This window comes from Atractosteus spatula, chromosome 7 (assembly GCF_055471065.1).
Source record: "Atractosteus spatula isolate fAtrSpa1 chromosome 7, fAtrSpa1.hap1, whole genome shotgun sequence".
NCBI classification, from domain to species: Eukaryota; Metazoa; Chordata; class Actinopteri; order Semionotiformes; family Lepisosteidae; genus Atractosteus; species Atractosteus spatula.
The window spans coordinates 14924228-14937208 of record NC_142712.1 but is presented as its reverse complement, the minus strand read 5'-3'; the positions used below and the strand labels follow the sequence as shown (position 1 = coordinate 14937208).

Here is a 12981-nt window from a genome sequence, read left to right as displayed (position 1 = left end):
CTATATAATGCATTTTTAAATTATTTTTCTACAAAGGAGATACAGCTCACCTGGTTTTCAGCTGTTTTAGCTCTTAACCTTTTGACCAAGTTCTGCTTGATTTCTTTTGTTTTGAAGCAGTAAATCAGAGGGTTTATCATGGGAGGCACCAGGCTGTAAGTCAGAATCAGGATAATGCGGAAATCAGTGTTTATCGAAATATTCACACTGTTTGCTAGGTAAACAAAACACCTGGGAAGGTAATAGAGAGCTATGATACACAGCTGAGAAGAGCAGGTGGAAAATGCTTTGTATCTCCCTTCAGAGCTCGCAATCCTCATAACAGAGAGAATGATCTGAACATAAGAAAATATTATAAAGAAAAGTGGAACGAGCAACACAAGCATGGCACTAATTAAAGCCACTAAGCTATAGGACCTGATGTCTGCACAAGCTAGCCTGGTTATTCCTATGTGATCACAGTAACAATGTACAATAACATCGGGCCCACAAAAAGGCAAGGTGACTGCCCGAATGGCTAAATTAGCTACTATAAATATTGTTATACCCCATGAAAAAGCACACATAATGAATACATTGGTGTTTTTAAGCAATGTTGAATACCTGAGAGGGTTACATATTGCAATGTAGCGGTCGATTGCCATTATCATTAAAAGAAATGAATTTACTGATCCCAAGTAATGGACAAAAAACATTTGTAGGAAACAAGCAGAAAAAGGGATAGCTTGGGAACCGAACCAGTACCTGGCAATGATTTTGGGCAATGTAGTCGTACTGAAAGCTAAATCTGCCACTGCAAGGTTCCCGAAGATGAGATAGGTGGGTTTCTGCAGGTTTTTCTCAATGATGATGACCACAACAATAAATCCATTCCCAATTAGAATTGCCACGTAAATGAGAAAAAAAAGAGCAGACACCAGTGAATAATATTGTGGCAGAAGTCCAGGGAAACCCAAGATGAAAAACTCTGTGATTTGGGTTCTGTTTTCCTCAGGCATGGCAAGCTCTTCATGTAGTGTACTCTAAAACACACAGAAAAAAACATGCTGAAACATGCTTGAACATTTCATGCAGTGGACACACTTTGAAAAAATGGATGCAGATTTATAGTGATTTCTTACAGTGTAACATAGGAGTTTTGCTGCGATATTTCAAGTAATGCCTCTTGAGTCCTGCAGTACTCACTACCAGCATATTAAATTCAGCCTGTTCATGCAATTTTCCCTGACTTGAAGTGGCATACTGTAGATTTTACCACATATCGTATATTCAGTAGGAACCCATTTAGAGTATATTGCCAATTTTGTTAGTGTTTTACTCGTGTAACTGACTGTATTGGTGTTTCATTTGAAAGACAAATATTGTGATTCGTCCTATGAACCTTTACTCCTCTGACTGGCTTTATCACTATTGCATTTAAAAGAAATATATTGTGATTTGTCACAATATATTTGCAGAAAACTGCAAGTTGAGATTTTGTCACCCCCTTATTGAAGCTCAGCATTTAAAATACAATTTATAATCCACATGCAGTATAATAAAGAGTTCAGAGTGGAGAACTGCCTGAGTATGTGAGCTGCAGAGGTACTAGTTGATGATTCAACATCTTAAAATAAAACAAACAAAGTAAAAATAACTTTTTAGCTGAGGAATCTTCTTCAGCTGTGTGTTTTGGTTTATGTAAAGTAGATTTGTTAATCTTTAAAACCAATTAGTGTCATTTTGTGCCATTTTTTAGAAACAAAACAAAATAATGTAAGTCTTTTTAATGTGGCAATACCATGGTTGTAAAATGAAACTTGAAAATATTTTTTTCCTTCTGCAAAAATGTATTCTGGGATTTTATCATGGACTCTCAATGAAAGAAAGTCTTAGTTAAGTACTAACCATCCTGAGTTATACTGAATCAACTGAGCTGAGCTGTAAGTGAAAGCAGCCGAACGTTTTTTCCTTACCGTTCGATGTGTAACTGCTGAGATTATGCTCTTCAGTTGTAGACTGACTCCTCCTATGCTTGACACTATTTAAATACAGTATCTTTCCCCTTGGACTGCATTTATTATTCATATCAATTCTCTCCAAAGGGAGATAAAAACCAGAGTGTCTATTATAAAGATTTAAACAGTATTTACAAATGACTAAGAAGAAGTCACAAGTGACATTTTCAAACTCATTATCGTTAGCAATTGTAAAATGGAAATATTTTAAAAAATAATTGAATGTATAAAATAAATTAAAGTGCTACACTTTGTTTCAGGAATGGCATTCTTGAGTTTGTATTTATGGAAGTTTTCCTGTATGCCATTCTTTCTTGTTTGGCCTGTTGATACTTGATCCATGGATGCCATAAAGTAGTTGTTAGTTCCATGCAGCCACCATTCTTTTAGTAAATACGTGCATCACATTTCCGGTCTAAATATGCTCTAAATACTAAATACTCTCTAAATATAACAAAAATAAAGTTCCATTTGTTCCTTTTATGGATTTCCTTTCATAAGTTCACCTGAATCAAAACGCCAGAGTGTTTTATGCATTCCACAAAGAAGAATTTGTAATTCTCCTGGTGTAAGACAGGGTTAGGCATTCCTGGACTGCATTACATAGGTTTTCTAGATAATTTCAAAGCAGAGTCACCTCAAGAGCAGGTATAAGTTATTAAATTGGTCCCATTAATTTAGGTTATTAGGAATCACATTTGAATGAAATCCTGTAGATCACTGGCCCTCCCCTGCCCACTCCTGGTGTAAGGCATACTATACAGTACATTCATTTCACAACGCATAAGGGCGTAATCAGGCTTCTTTGGAATATAAAGGCCACACATTGGAGGAGGGATGGTTGGAGTTTTTGGATGCTGGTAGATGCTTAAGTCATGAATGAAGCTTTCTGGTCTTCATGTCTTTTGATCACTTTGTTTCTATGTGTCTGTAGACCCTTGAGACTGCCCTAGTTGAGGGTGGGGTCTGCCACACTTCCAGTATCAGTGTTTTATTTTTTTCTTTTATAGTTTTGTTTGTCTTGCCTGGTTTAAACAAAAAAGGATTGATTTAGAAGAAAATGTCAGACACCTAGTTATCTCACTGCAGAATTTAATCAGTGCAATGAGTAATTGAGTTGCTGCAGAGGAGGAAATGTCTGTTATCTGTATGATGCCCCAGTACCCAGCACCAGTACCTTAATTGTCTTCATTTTTTAATTTATGTCAATGTCAATAGTTTGATACAAATTAGATTAAAATCGCAGATTATCTGAGGTGGTTTCTGAGATAATATGGCTCACCATGCTTGTCAGTGTATTTGAACACTGCTGGATTTTAACATCAGCTAAGGACAATAACGACAAATCTGAATTGGACATCTGTAAAGCTAAAAATGTTGTTTCTGTTTCAAGCTGTGATAAGTGATAAGTAGTAACTCAGTGTTTATCATCTGTACAAAATATGTGTAAATGTGAGTCTAAAAGCATCTGACAGACTCTTATAATAAAAGTACCCATTCTTAAACGAGAAGAATAAAGATAAGAGAAACAAAAGGATAATGTAGAGTATGTTTTATTCTGTTAGATGTGGGCTACTTGAAAATTGATGTAAAATACTTAAGCAGATTAGAATTTCATAATAAATATCACCTTTCTTTTTGCTGAGTTTCAGGCTGCTAAGAATTAGTTCCTTATTTGTTTTTTTATCTTCATATTAGTTTACACTTCTGGTAAACATTACATCAATACATTTGGGACAAAATGCACATCAGGAGAGATCTATCATTGTCTTTATGTGTGCAGGTTTTCAGCAAAATAAAGTATACAATTTTGATTAAATTTTGATATTGGTAAAATATTTTCATGAATTGATCATGAATTAGGGTGGCATGGGCGCACTCTGGTTAGCACTGCTGCCTTGCAGTGTTATGGCCCTGGGTTCCATAACTGGGATGCTATCTGTGTGGAGTATGTTCTCCCATGGGTTTCCACGGAATGCTTCCTCCCACATTCCAGACACACTGGTAGGTTAATAAGCTTATGGGAAACCTGACCCTGGTGTATCTGTGACCGTGTGCACTGCGATGCATTGATGTCCCATTCAGGGTGTATCCAGCCTTGCGCTTGGTGCTTGCTAAGGTAGGCTTAGTTCACTTGTGACCTTGTACTGGATAAAGTGCTTAGAAGACAGATGGATGGATGATCATGGATCATTGACCATGATATACTTGCATGACTTTGACTTGCATAACACTAACTAACCTCATCAGTCGGGGAGTTGATAGGATATAGGCAATTAGCTTATTTAATGAGTGGAATTTCAAGGAGAAGCTTGGTAGCGAGTGTGACAGAATTACACAGAATTATTGTGAACAACAGACCAATCGATGGGGAAGTCCATGAAGTGATGATCTGGGCAGGGCTGTCTAGTCACCACAGAACTGCCCTTGTAATGATTAGTTGCTACAGTATTTGGCTTTATGGTGGTACATTGATCTCATCCTGCCAGATGAGAATGTGACAACTATGCTTTGGATACCCTTCTTGCCCCATTGAACATCAGTGGGATGAGACAGCAACCTGGTACAAAGCCATAATTGCAAATGTATATCTTGTATTATGACTTTCATAGTTTAATAAACCCCTGTTTAGCATCCCTGTTGATGACAACCTTTAGTCAATCTACCTAATTCATGCTGGTTCAAAATGGCTGTGCACCTGCTAAAACAAGATTTTGTTTTCTTGTGGGAAACTTTGTGAATTTATTGCAGGTGTATGTAATTGATTTCCTCTGAAGCCCAGTAAAGTCTATAAAAGAAGGCAAGTATGAAAAACATTACAAAGCAGCACAATACTGCTTTATAGATCCCTCCCAACCTGTGTAATTTTCTGGATTTGTCAATCTATATTCTTACAAAAATGCTTATTAATTGACAGGTTATCATCTCTTCAAATCCCTGTTTGTTTCATTTTTAATAAAAAAACATATGAAAACAATAACAGCACAAGGAAATAAGTGTGATGCAAGGCTTTGAACTGCAGTTACTCATTTTTAACAGCATGCCCTAGTACAATAGTGTGTATGTAGTTCCACCATGTGGTCACTTTGCATTACTGCTGTCTAACTCCTGCACCATGGATGAAGTTTACAATATACTTAATGTACATTCTACACTCACATGCCTTAATAAGTAAATGTTAATGCAACAGTTGTAGTTTTGGGTTATATATCTAAATATTTCTGAATCTACCTAAATATATCTAAATATTTAGAATTTTCTTCAAATAAAAGAATTTAGTCCTTGAAACAGACCTCTTCAACATAATGGGCATCACTTTGTTTTGTTAGTACGTCTTCTTTTGAAATAAAAATGAAAATGAAGTGCGAAGCTGGCTGGACTGGATCAACAGTATTAGGCATCAAATACAAAATGACAAATTGAGACATTAATTGTGAAGCCTTTTTTCAGATTACGAAGGCAGTGCAAAATATTTAATTGAAACAATTGATAATCATATAATTAAAATGTACTGTGAAGTATTAGAACTCTTCAGTTTTTCTTGCTCAGAAATGTTCTTGTATTGTCGCAAGTAACGGTCAAAAATTAAGAATGTGTAATAGTTTACTTTGTGAATGACACTTGCCATGGGTTCTGGATTTTATTTGGTAATAGGAATGTACAGGTGACCAGTAAATAATTATAAGATGTCATGTATTGTATTGTTCTCTCTTCAATTTTTCCTATTCAGCATGGAATGAACATCTTCTTGCTCCAGCTTGAGCAATTATTATAACAGACAAAAACTGGTCACATGTAGTATCCTACCACTGACTACCAAAAGGGAGTGGTATCCAACAACTCCCTTCTTATCAGCAGCAAGGAGCTTTTCACAGTTCCTTCGACTATGACGTCCCTGCAGTGATGACTTCGATTTCCAGAACCAAGCACTCAAAATACACTCAGGAACTCCTGGTCTAACATAGGAATTCCTTTGGTGCTTCCCTTCCACCCTAACACACTTCCTATCCCCAGGACCATTAACGACAACATTTCCATCCTACAGTCTGATCCCTCCACTGGGGCCCTCTTTTCTGACCGCCTCATCATCTCATATCGCCGATCACCTAATCTGCGCAACCTTCTTGTTCACAGCTCCCTTGACCGCCCTCAGCAACCATCCATACCAGTCACTTTCCCTTGCAACAGAGCTCTTTGTATCACCTGCAAGTACACAACTAACACCACACTCATTCATGGCCCCTCAGGACAATTCCGGATAACTCAGGTGACATCTTGTACCTACAGCAACCTTATTTACTGTAACTCTTGCAGGAAATGCCCAGCCATCTACATTGGGGAAACAGGAAGGAGACTCAGAGACCGCTTCAGAGAACATGTTAGGGCTGTGAAGATTAAAGTTAACCATGCACTTCTTGTGTATACTTACAATGACAATGGAAATACTTACGGCCTTAAAACCCTGATTTTCCCCAACAGGAAATACAGTTTGTTACATTACAAATCTTTAACTTACATTTACATACCTTTTGGTCCTCACTGCTGGTTTTGGATTTGGATTTATAATTAAAGAATAGTGAACGTATGATTAGACAGGAAATGTATCTAGTGGTCTCAGAAATAGTAAGTTATAGATTTAACCCTTTTAGTTAAGAAACACTACTCAGCCATGAATAAAGGCTTTGAAATTTAGATTTAAGTTATTGCTATGCATGGCTTCTAATTAAACTTTTTTTAATATAAAATATTAGGAGACACTTGCAGAGACCTGAATACACCCAGCAGGTTAGATTTTAGAATCTGAAGCATGATACACTGGGTTGCAAATAAATCTTATACTCTATGTCTTCCATATCTTCATGTATGATGTAATGATACAAGCTGTGCAGAAACATATGTCTTTAGCGATTCTACTGTCTACCCACATTTAAAAGCTATTTAGGAAATGGATAGTGTCATATTTCTTTAGGTGAAAGCTTGTCTTTAGCACCCTTTATCTGATCTAAGAGTGTTATACCACAATACGTGTTACAATAAAATACTGACCGAAGTCTGTAATGGTATAAAAATGTTCACTTTATTAGTAAAAACAAACTGTAAAAAACTAAAAATCTAATTTGTAAGTATATATATACTATGTAAAGGAACAAGTAATAGGTTTATTCCATACTGAAAAGAGAAGAAAGAAAACACAACGTTTCGGCCGTGGAACGTTCTTCAGGTGTGAGGTGTCAGGTGTTTCTTTCTTCTCTTTTCAGCATGGAATAAACCTATTACTTGTTCCTTTGCAGCCTACGCATGCTGACACAGCTACCAACCTGAACTATTTATTATTGTAATGCTTATGGCCGACATTACAGGTTGTGCAAGCCAGCTTACCAGTGCAGTGACGTCACCGCCCTTCCCTGTTAATAGCAGGGACCGCAGCCATCGGGCTGACGGGAGATCTTCCTTTAGCTCAAGTGGCTGGGTCCCTGTTGAGAAACCCTGGAGGCCCGGGTTTAAGTCCCCAGCGGTGGGGGGGCGACCTGAGGCGGCAGTGGCGTGGGCGCATACCCACATGAACCCGAAAGCGCTGTATTGGTGTCAGGAGCGGGATGGGATAGCCCTTCACCAAGGACGGTGAATTAAGTGGGAGATTCCCCTTCAGCTCAACTGGCTGGGTCCCTGTTGAATGATGCCGGAGGCCTGGGTTTGGGGGGCCGACCTGAGGCGGCAGCGGCGAGGGCGCATACCCATGTGAACCCGAGAGCACTACATTATGTATTACATTCAAATTATGTATGCATGTTTCCATAATTATATATAATTATATTCAGGGGAATTACATCTCTCTTAATGTGTATTTCTTTCTACTGGAAGCTCTTACCAGAGCTAATAGTACCAGAACTAATAACTTGCTGAATCAAACCTCTGATATAAATACTGAAAGAGGCAAAGTCATGGGGATGATACACTTTAACCCTCCATCATTTTTAGGGATTATGGATGCATCATTTATTTAGTGCTTTCATTGAAAGAAGATTGGTGAAGGCCTGCCAGCCATTCAATTCACACATTTGCTGAATATTGCAATATTGCAATCAATAATAACTGATAAATAAAAAAGACAAATAAATAATGTTAAACACATGCACATATTTCTTTGTCTTCTCCTGTTAAAGCTGCTTTTTCACATCAGAATAAATTAGTTTCTGGCAACTTTATTGTTGAATAGACATTCAGCACAAAAGTTAAAATAGTGAACACTTGGTTACTTTATGTTGAAATCTCAGTTTATATTGAAACCATATTGAAACCATACACAAAGTAATGTGCCTGAATCAAGAAAAAGAAAACAGAAAATTAGGAAATGTAGTTAAAACTTGAATTTAAATTTAAATACAAAAATAGTGCTGCCCTGGAATAAGTACAGAGAAGGCTGATCATATACATTCTGGGATAAAGCAGTGTCTTACACTTAAAAAGAAATTTAAGACACTCAACCCAATTCTTTAGATCCAGCAGTGAAACAGAAACCAGAAAACACAGTGGAAACTATGGGAAAGTAAAATGGAATTATGCTCAAAAGGTTGTGGGAATCTGAAATAAACTACTTGGTCATGCTGTTTAAGATAATACAGAGGTTTTTTAAAATAATTATCAGCTACTATAATTAGCATCCAGATGACCTAGATGATCCCAATGGCCTCCTTTCTGTACTACTTATTTTCTAAGTAGCAGTATACAATGCTTTTTTTCCAAATTATTTGTCAACAAATGAGATACCTGTACATCTCACCTGGTTTTCAGCAGTTTTAAATCTTAACCTTTTGACTAGGTTCTGTTTGATTTCTTTTGTCTTGAAGCAGTAAATCAGAGGGTTTATCATGGGAGGCACCAGGCTGTAAGTCAGAATCAGGATAATGCGGAAATCAGTGTTAATCGAAATATTCAAAACATTTGCTAGATAAACGAAGCTCCTGGGAAGGTAGTAGAGAGCTATGATACACAGCTGAGAAGAGCAGGTGGAAAATGCTTTGTATCTCCCTTCAGAGCTCGCAATCCTCATAACAGAGAGAATGATCTGAACATAAGAAAATATTATAAAGAATAGGGGAACGAACAACACAAGCATGGCACTAATTAAAGCCACTAAACTATAGGACCTGATGTCTGCACAAGCTAGCCTGGTTATTCCTATGTGATCACAGTAACAATGTACAATAACATCGGGCCCACAAAAAGGCAAAGTGACTGCCCGAATGGCTAAATTAGCTACTATAAATATTGTTATACCCCATGAAAAAGCACACATAATGAATACATTGGTGTTTTTAAGCAACGTTGGATACCTGAGAGGGTTACATATTGCAATGTAGCGGTCGATTGCCATTATCATTAAAAGAAATGAATTTACTGATCCCAAGTAATGGACAAAAAACATTTGTAGGAAACAAGCAGAAAAAGGGATAGCTTGGGAACCGAACCAGTACCTGGCAATGATTTTGGGCAATGTAGTCGTACTGAAAGCTAAATCTGCCACTGCAAGGTTCCCGAAGATGAGATAGGTGGGTTTCTGCAGGTTTTTGTCAATGATGATGACCACAACAATAAATCCATTCCCAATTAGAATTGCCACGTAAATGAGAAAAAAAAGAGCAGAAACCAGTGAATAATATTGTGGCAGAAGTCCAGGGAAACCCAAGATGAAAAACTCTGTGATTTGGGTTCTGTTTGCTTCAGGCATGGCAAGCTCTTCATGTAGTGTACTCTAAAACACACAGAAAAAACAGGCAGGAACAAATTAGAACATCTCATGCAGTAGAAACACTTTCAAACAACAGATGTAGATTCTTAACGATTTCTTACAGAGTAGCACAGGAGTTATGCTGCAATATCTCAAATAATGCTTCTTGAATCCTGCAGTACATGTTACCAGCACATTAAATTCAGTCTGTTTCCTCAGTTTTTAAGTGGCATAAATTCATAAATTAATATTAGATATGTGTCATATTTTTCAGTGGGAATTCATTGTGAATATGTGGCCAGTATTTCAGAGCTTTACTCATGTGACTGGCTTTATGATTATTGCATTGAAAATAAATATATTGTGATTTGTCAAAATATATTTGCAGAAAACTGCAAGAAGAGATTTTGCTCAGAATTTAAAACACAATATATAATCCACATCCAGTATATTGAAGAGCTTGGAGAAGGGAACTGCCTGAGTGTGAGAGGTGCAGAGGAACAAGTACTAGTTAATTCAAAATTGAAAAGTAAAAAAAAAAAGATATAAAATAATATATAAAGTAAAACAAAATAAGAGAACTTTTGATCTGAGGAGTCTTCTTCAGTTGTGTGAAGAACTGAAGAATACTCCACCATTAAAAGTTGATATTTGTGTTTATGTACTGTATAGTTTTAATGAATTATTTGTCAATCTGTAATACTAATTAGTCACATCCTGTGTCATTTTTTAGAACTATACAGGACATTATGTAAGACTTTTTAATATGTCAATCAATGGTTGTAATGACAGTTGAGTTTTTTCCTTCTGAAAAAAAATATTTTGATTTCCTTTTACCTTGTCTTGAATAGTAACTGTTACTCATTGTGTTTCAATGTACAGTTATTGTGGATGTATGATTCTGACTTTTTACTAATCGTTCAGAAAACAATAGAAATGAGGAAAATATATTTTTCGGTGTATATATTTATTTGAGGTATTTTGTTCACTAAACTCACTTTGTTAAATTACTACTAAGACATCTGGGATTTTATCACATACTGTCAATGAAATAAAGTCTTTGTTTTGCACTAACCACCCTGATCATAAGTGATCTGAGCTGTAAATGAAAGCAGACAAACTTTTGGCCTTACCTTTCACTGTGTAACCACCGAGAGTATGTGCTTCAGTTGTAGACTGACTATTGGCACTATTTAAATACAGTATCTTCCCCCTTGGATTGCATTTACTATTCATATAAATTCCCTCCAAAGGGAGATAAAAACCAGTGTACCTATTATAAAGAAAAAAACAGTGTTTCTAATTGACTAAGTAGAAGCCACAAGTGACATTTTATTTCACAACTTCATTATTATAAAAATATTATCTTTAACAATTGCAAAGTGTAAAATTAAAAAAAAAAATATTGCATAAGAAATAAAAAATGCTTCACTTTGTTTTGTTGTGAAAATGTAATTTTGATTTGTCATTCTTGAGTTTATATTTAAGAAAGTTTGCCTGTATTCCAGTCTTTCTTGTTTGGCCTGTTAGATACTTGATCCAGGGATACCATGAAGTAGTTGTTAGTTCAATGCAGCCACCATTATTTTAGTAAATATGTGCACATTTACTACTTAAATACATTCAAAATACTAAACCCTCTCTTCAAACAATTTAAATTATGTTTCATTAGTTAATTTTATGAATACAGCTCAGAAGAATCTGTTTTCTTCTTCTTCTGACAATAAGAATCTCTTATTGTTTTGGTGTAAGACAGGAGTGGGCAAAAGTCTGCAGTACATAGTCTGTAGCCTGCAGTACAAAAGTCTGCTTCTGGTCTGCAGTACATAGGTTTTCTAGTTCTTTTCAAAGCAACAGGAAGAAGTTATTAAATTGGTTCCATTAAGCCAATAAGAAGATACTGTATACAATACTAGGTTGTAAGAGCCATGTTTGAATGAAATCCTGTAGATCACTCACCCTCCAGGACTAGGATTGCCCAATCCTCGTTTAAACATACTGTACATATATAAAGGGGTTCAATTACAGATGATCTGCCACTAGAGACCACTATAAAGCATGTAGTCATTGTAAATAGCCATAGTGGGTGTTAATTACTTTAATAAATAAATTAGTGGAAAAACTGAGAATTTCAGATTCTTCACAGTGCGTAGCTACAGGGAACAGAAGCTACTTTTTCAGTAGATATAATAGTACATGAGAGTATTACTAGCTATTTTATGAAACCACTATTTGATGATATTTACTAATGTATGGCTAGGAAATGTTATGAATGCTCACAAAAACTATTTTAGTGCAAACATGACTTTCCTCATTGCTAACACACTGTTGCTTTATCCCAGTTGCCAACACAGTAAGAAATCTGCACCAGTCACAAGGAGTCTTAGCCCAACAAACAGAGTTTGAGTTTCTTTTAACACTTGGCCAAGACAAGCAATGTTAATAATGTATGAGAGATTGTGACTAAAAAGTATACTGTCTGCTGAAATGGTACCTTTCAAATAAAATTATCAGGAAACTGTAAATTGTTTTGGTGATCTTTAAATTTTAATTATTTCTGCAAAGCTCTAATGTCAACTGGATCCCTGACAAAAAGTGATGTCATTTTTTGCATAGGACTCCTTGATCTGTGAGCTGAGCTCTTAACCTTAAAGTCAGGTTAAGAGTAGAGGAGCAGATTGAGTAGAGGATATTTTACTATAGTTGCTTAACTAATACAATTCAGTCTTGCTTTGTGCAACTAAAAAAATCCTGACTTTAGTGACCATGTTTACTAAAGTTATTTAGGTAAAGGGAAACTATAGCCCCACTTCGCATACCAGTTGTTAAATTTTGGTAATAAATTAATGGATTGTATTGCAAAACCTCATACATTTTGAATTTAATGTAAACTTGTGAACTTTGTGAAAGTACTGTATGGTTGACATATTGCAGGCAAATGAGAAACTGCTGGCCTCACCAAGGGCGACAGCAAGAGTTTGAGTTAATTATGATGTGAAACCGGCCCTTTCTGCTCTATAGTCACTATAAGCAAATGAGAAACATGGTCTCCTAACAACATTAATTCTTTTTTATCTTGGATAAATATTTTAAACAAATATAAAAACACCAGAAGAAGGCTCCACAGCCAAAACATTGTTTCCTTTCTTCTATTTTCAGCGTGGAATAATCCTTTCACTTGTTCCTTTGCAGCCTACACATGCTGACACAGCTACCTACTTGAACTATTTTAAACAGTGCCTCACTGTCGAGCAT

At 36.2% G+C, this 12981-nt stretch overlaps 2 protein-coding genes across 2 annotated transcripts; both read right to left on the bottom strand.

Annotated features, from left to right (window-relative positions):
* Positions 1-20: 20 nt before the first annotated feature.
* LOC148830612 (olfactory receptor 1E16-like) lies at positions 21-2162 on the bottom strand. Its single transcript, XM_088921937.1, has 2 exons — positions 2154-2162; positions 21-1004 (listed from the first exon to the last, which is right to left on the bottom strand). Exons 1-2 carry the CDS (start codon positions 2160-2162, stop codon positions 21-23), a joined length of 993 nt encoding a protein of 330 aa, XP_088778063.1.
* Positions 2163-7455: 5293 nt separating this feature from the next.
* LOC148830611 (olfactory receptor 2AT4-like) lies at positions 7456-11057 on the bottom strand. Its single transcript, XM_088919958.1, has 3 exons — positions 11049-11057; positions 8766-9732; positions 7456-7664 (listed from the first exon to the last, which is right to left on the bottom strand). Exons 1-3 carry the CDS (start codon positions 11055-11057, stop codon positions 7456-7458), a joined length of 1185 nt encoding a protein of 394 aa, XP_088776084.1.
* Positions 11058-12981: the final 1924 nt, after the last annotated feature.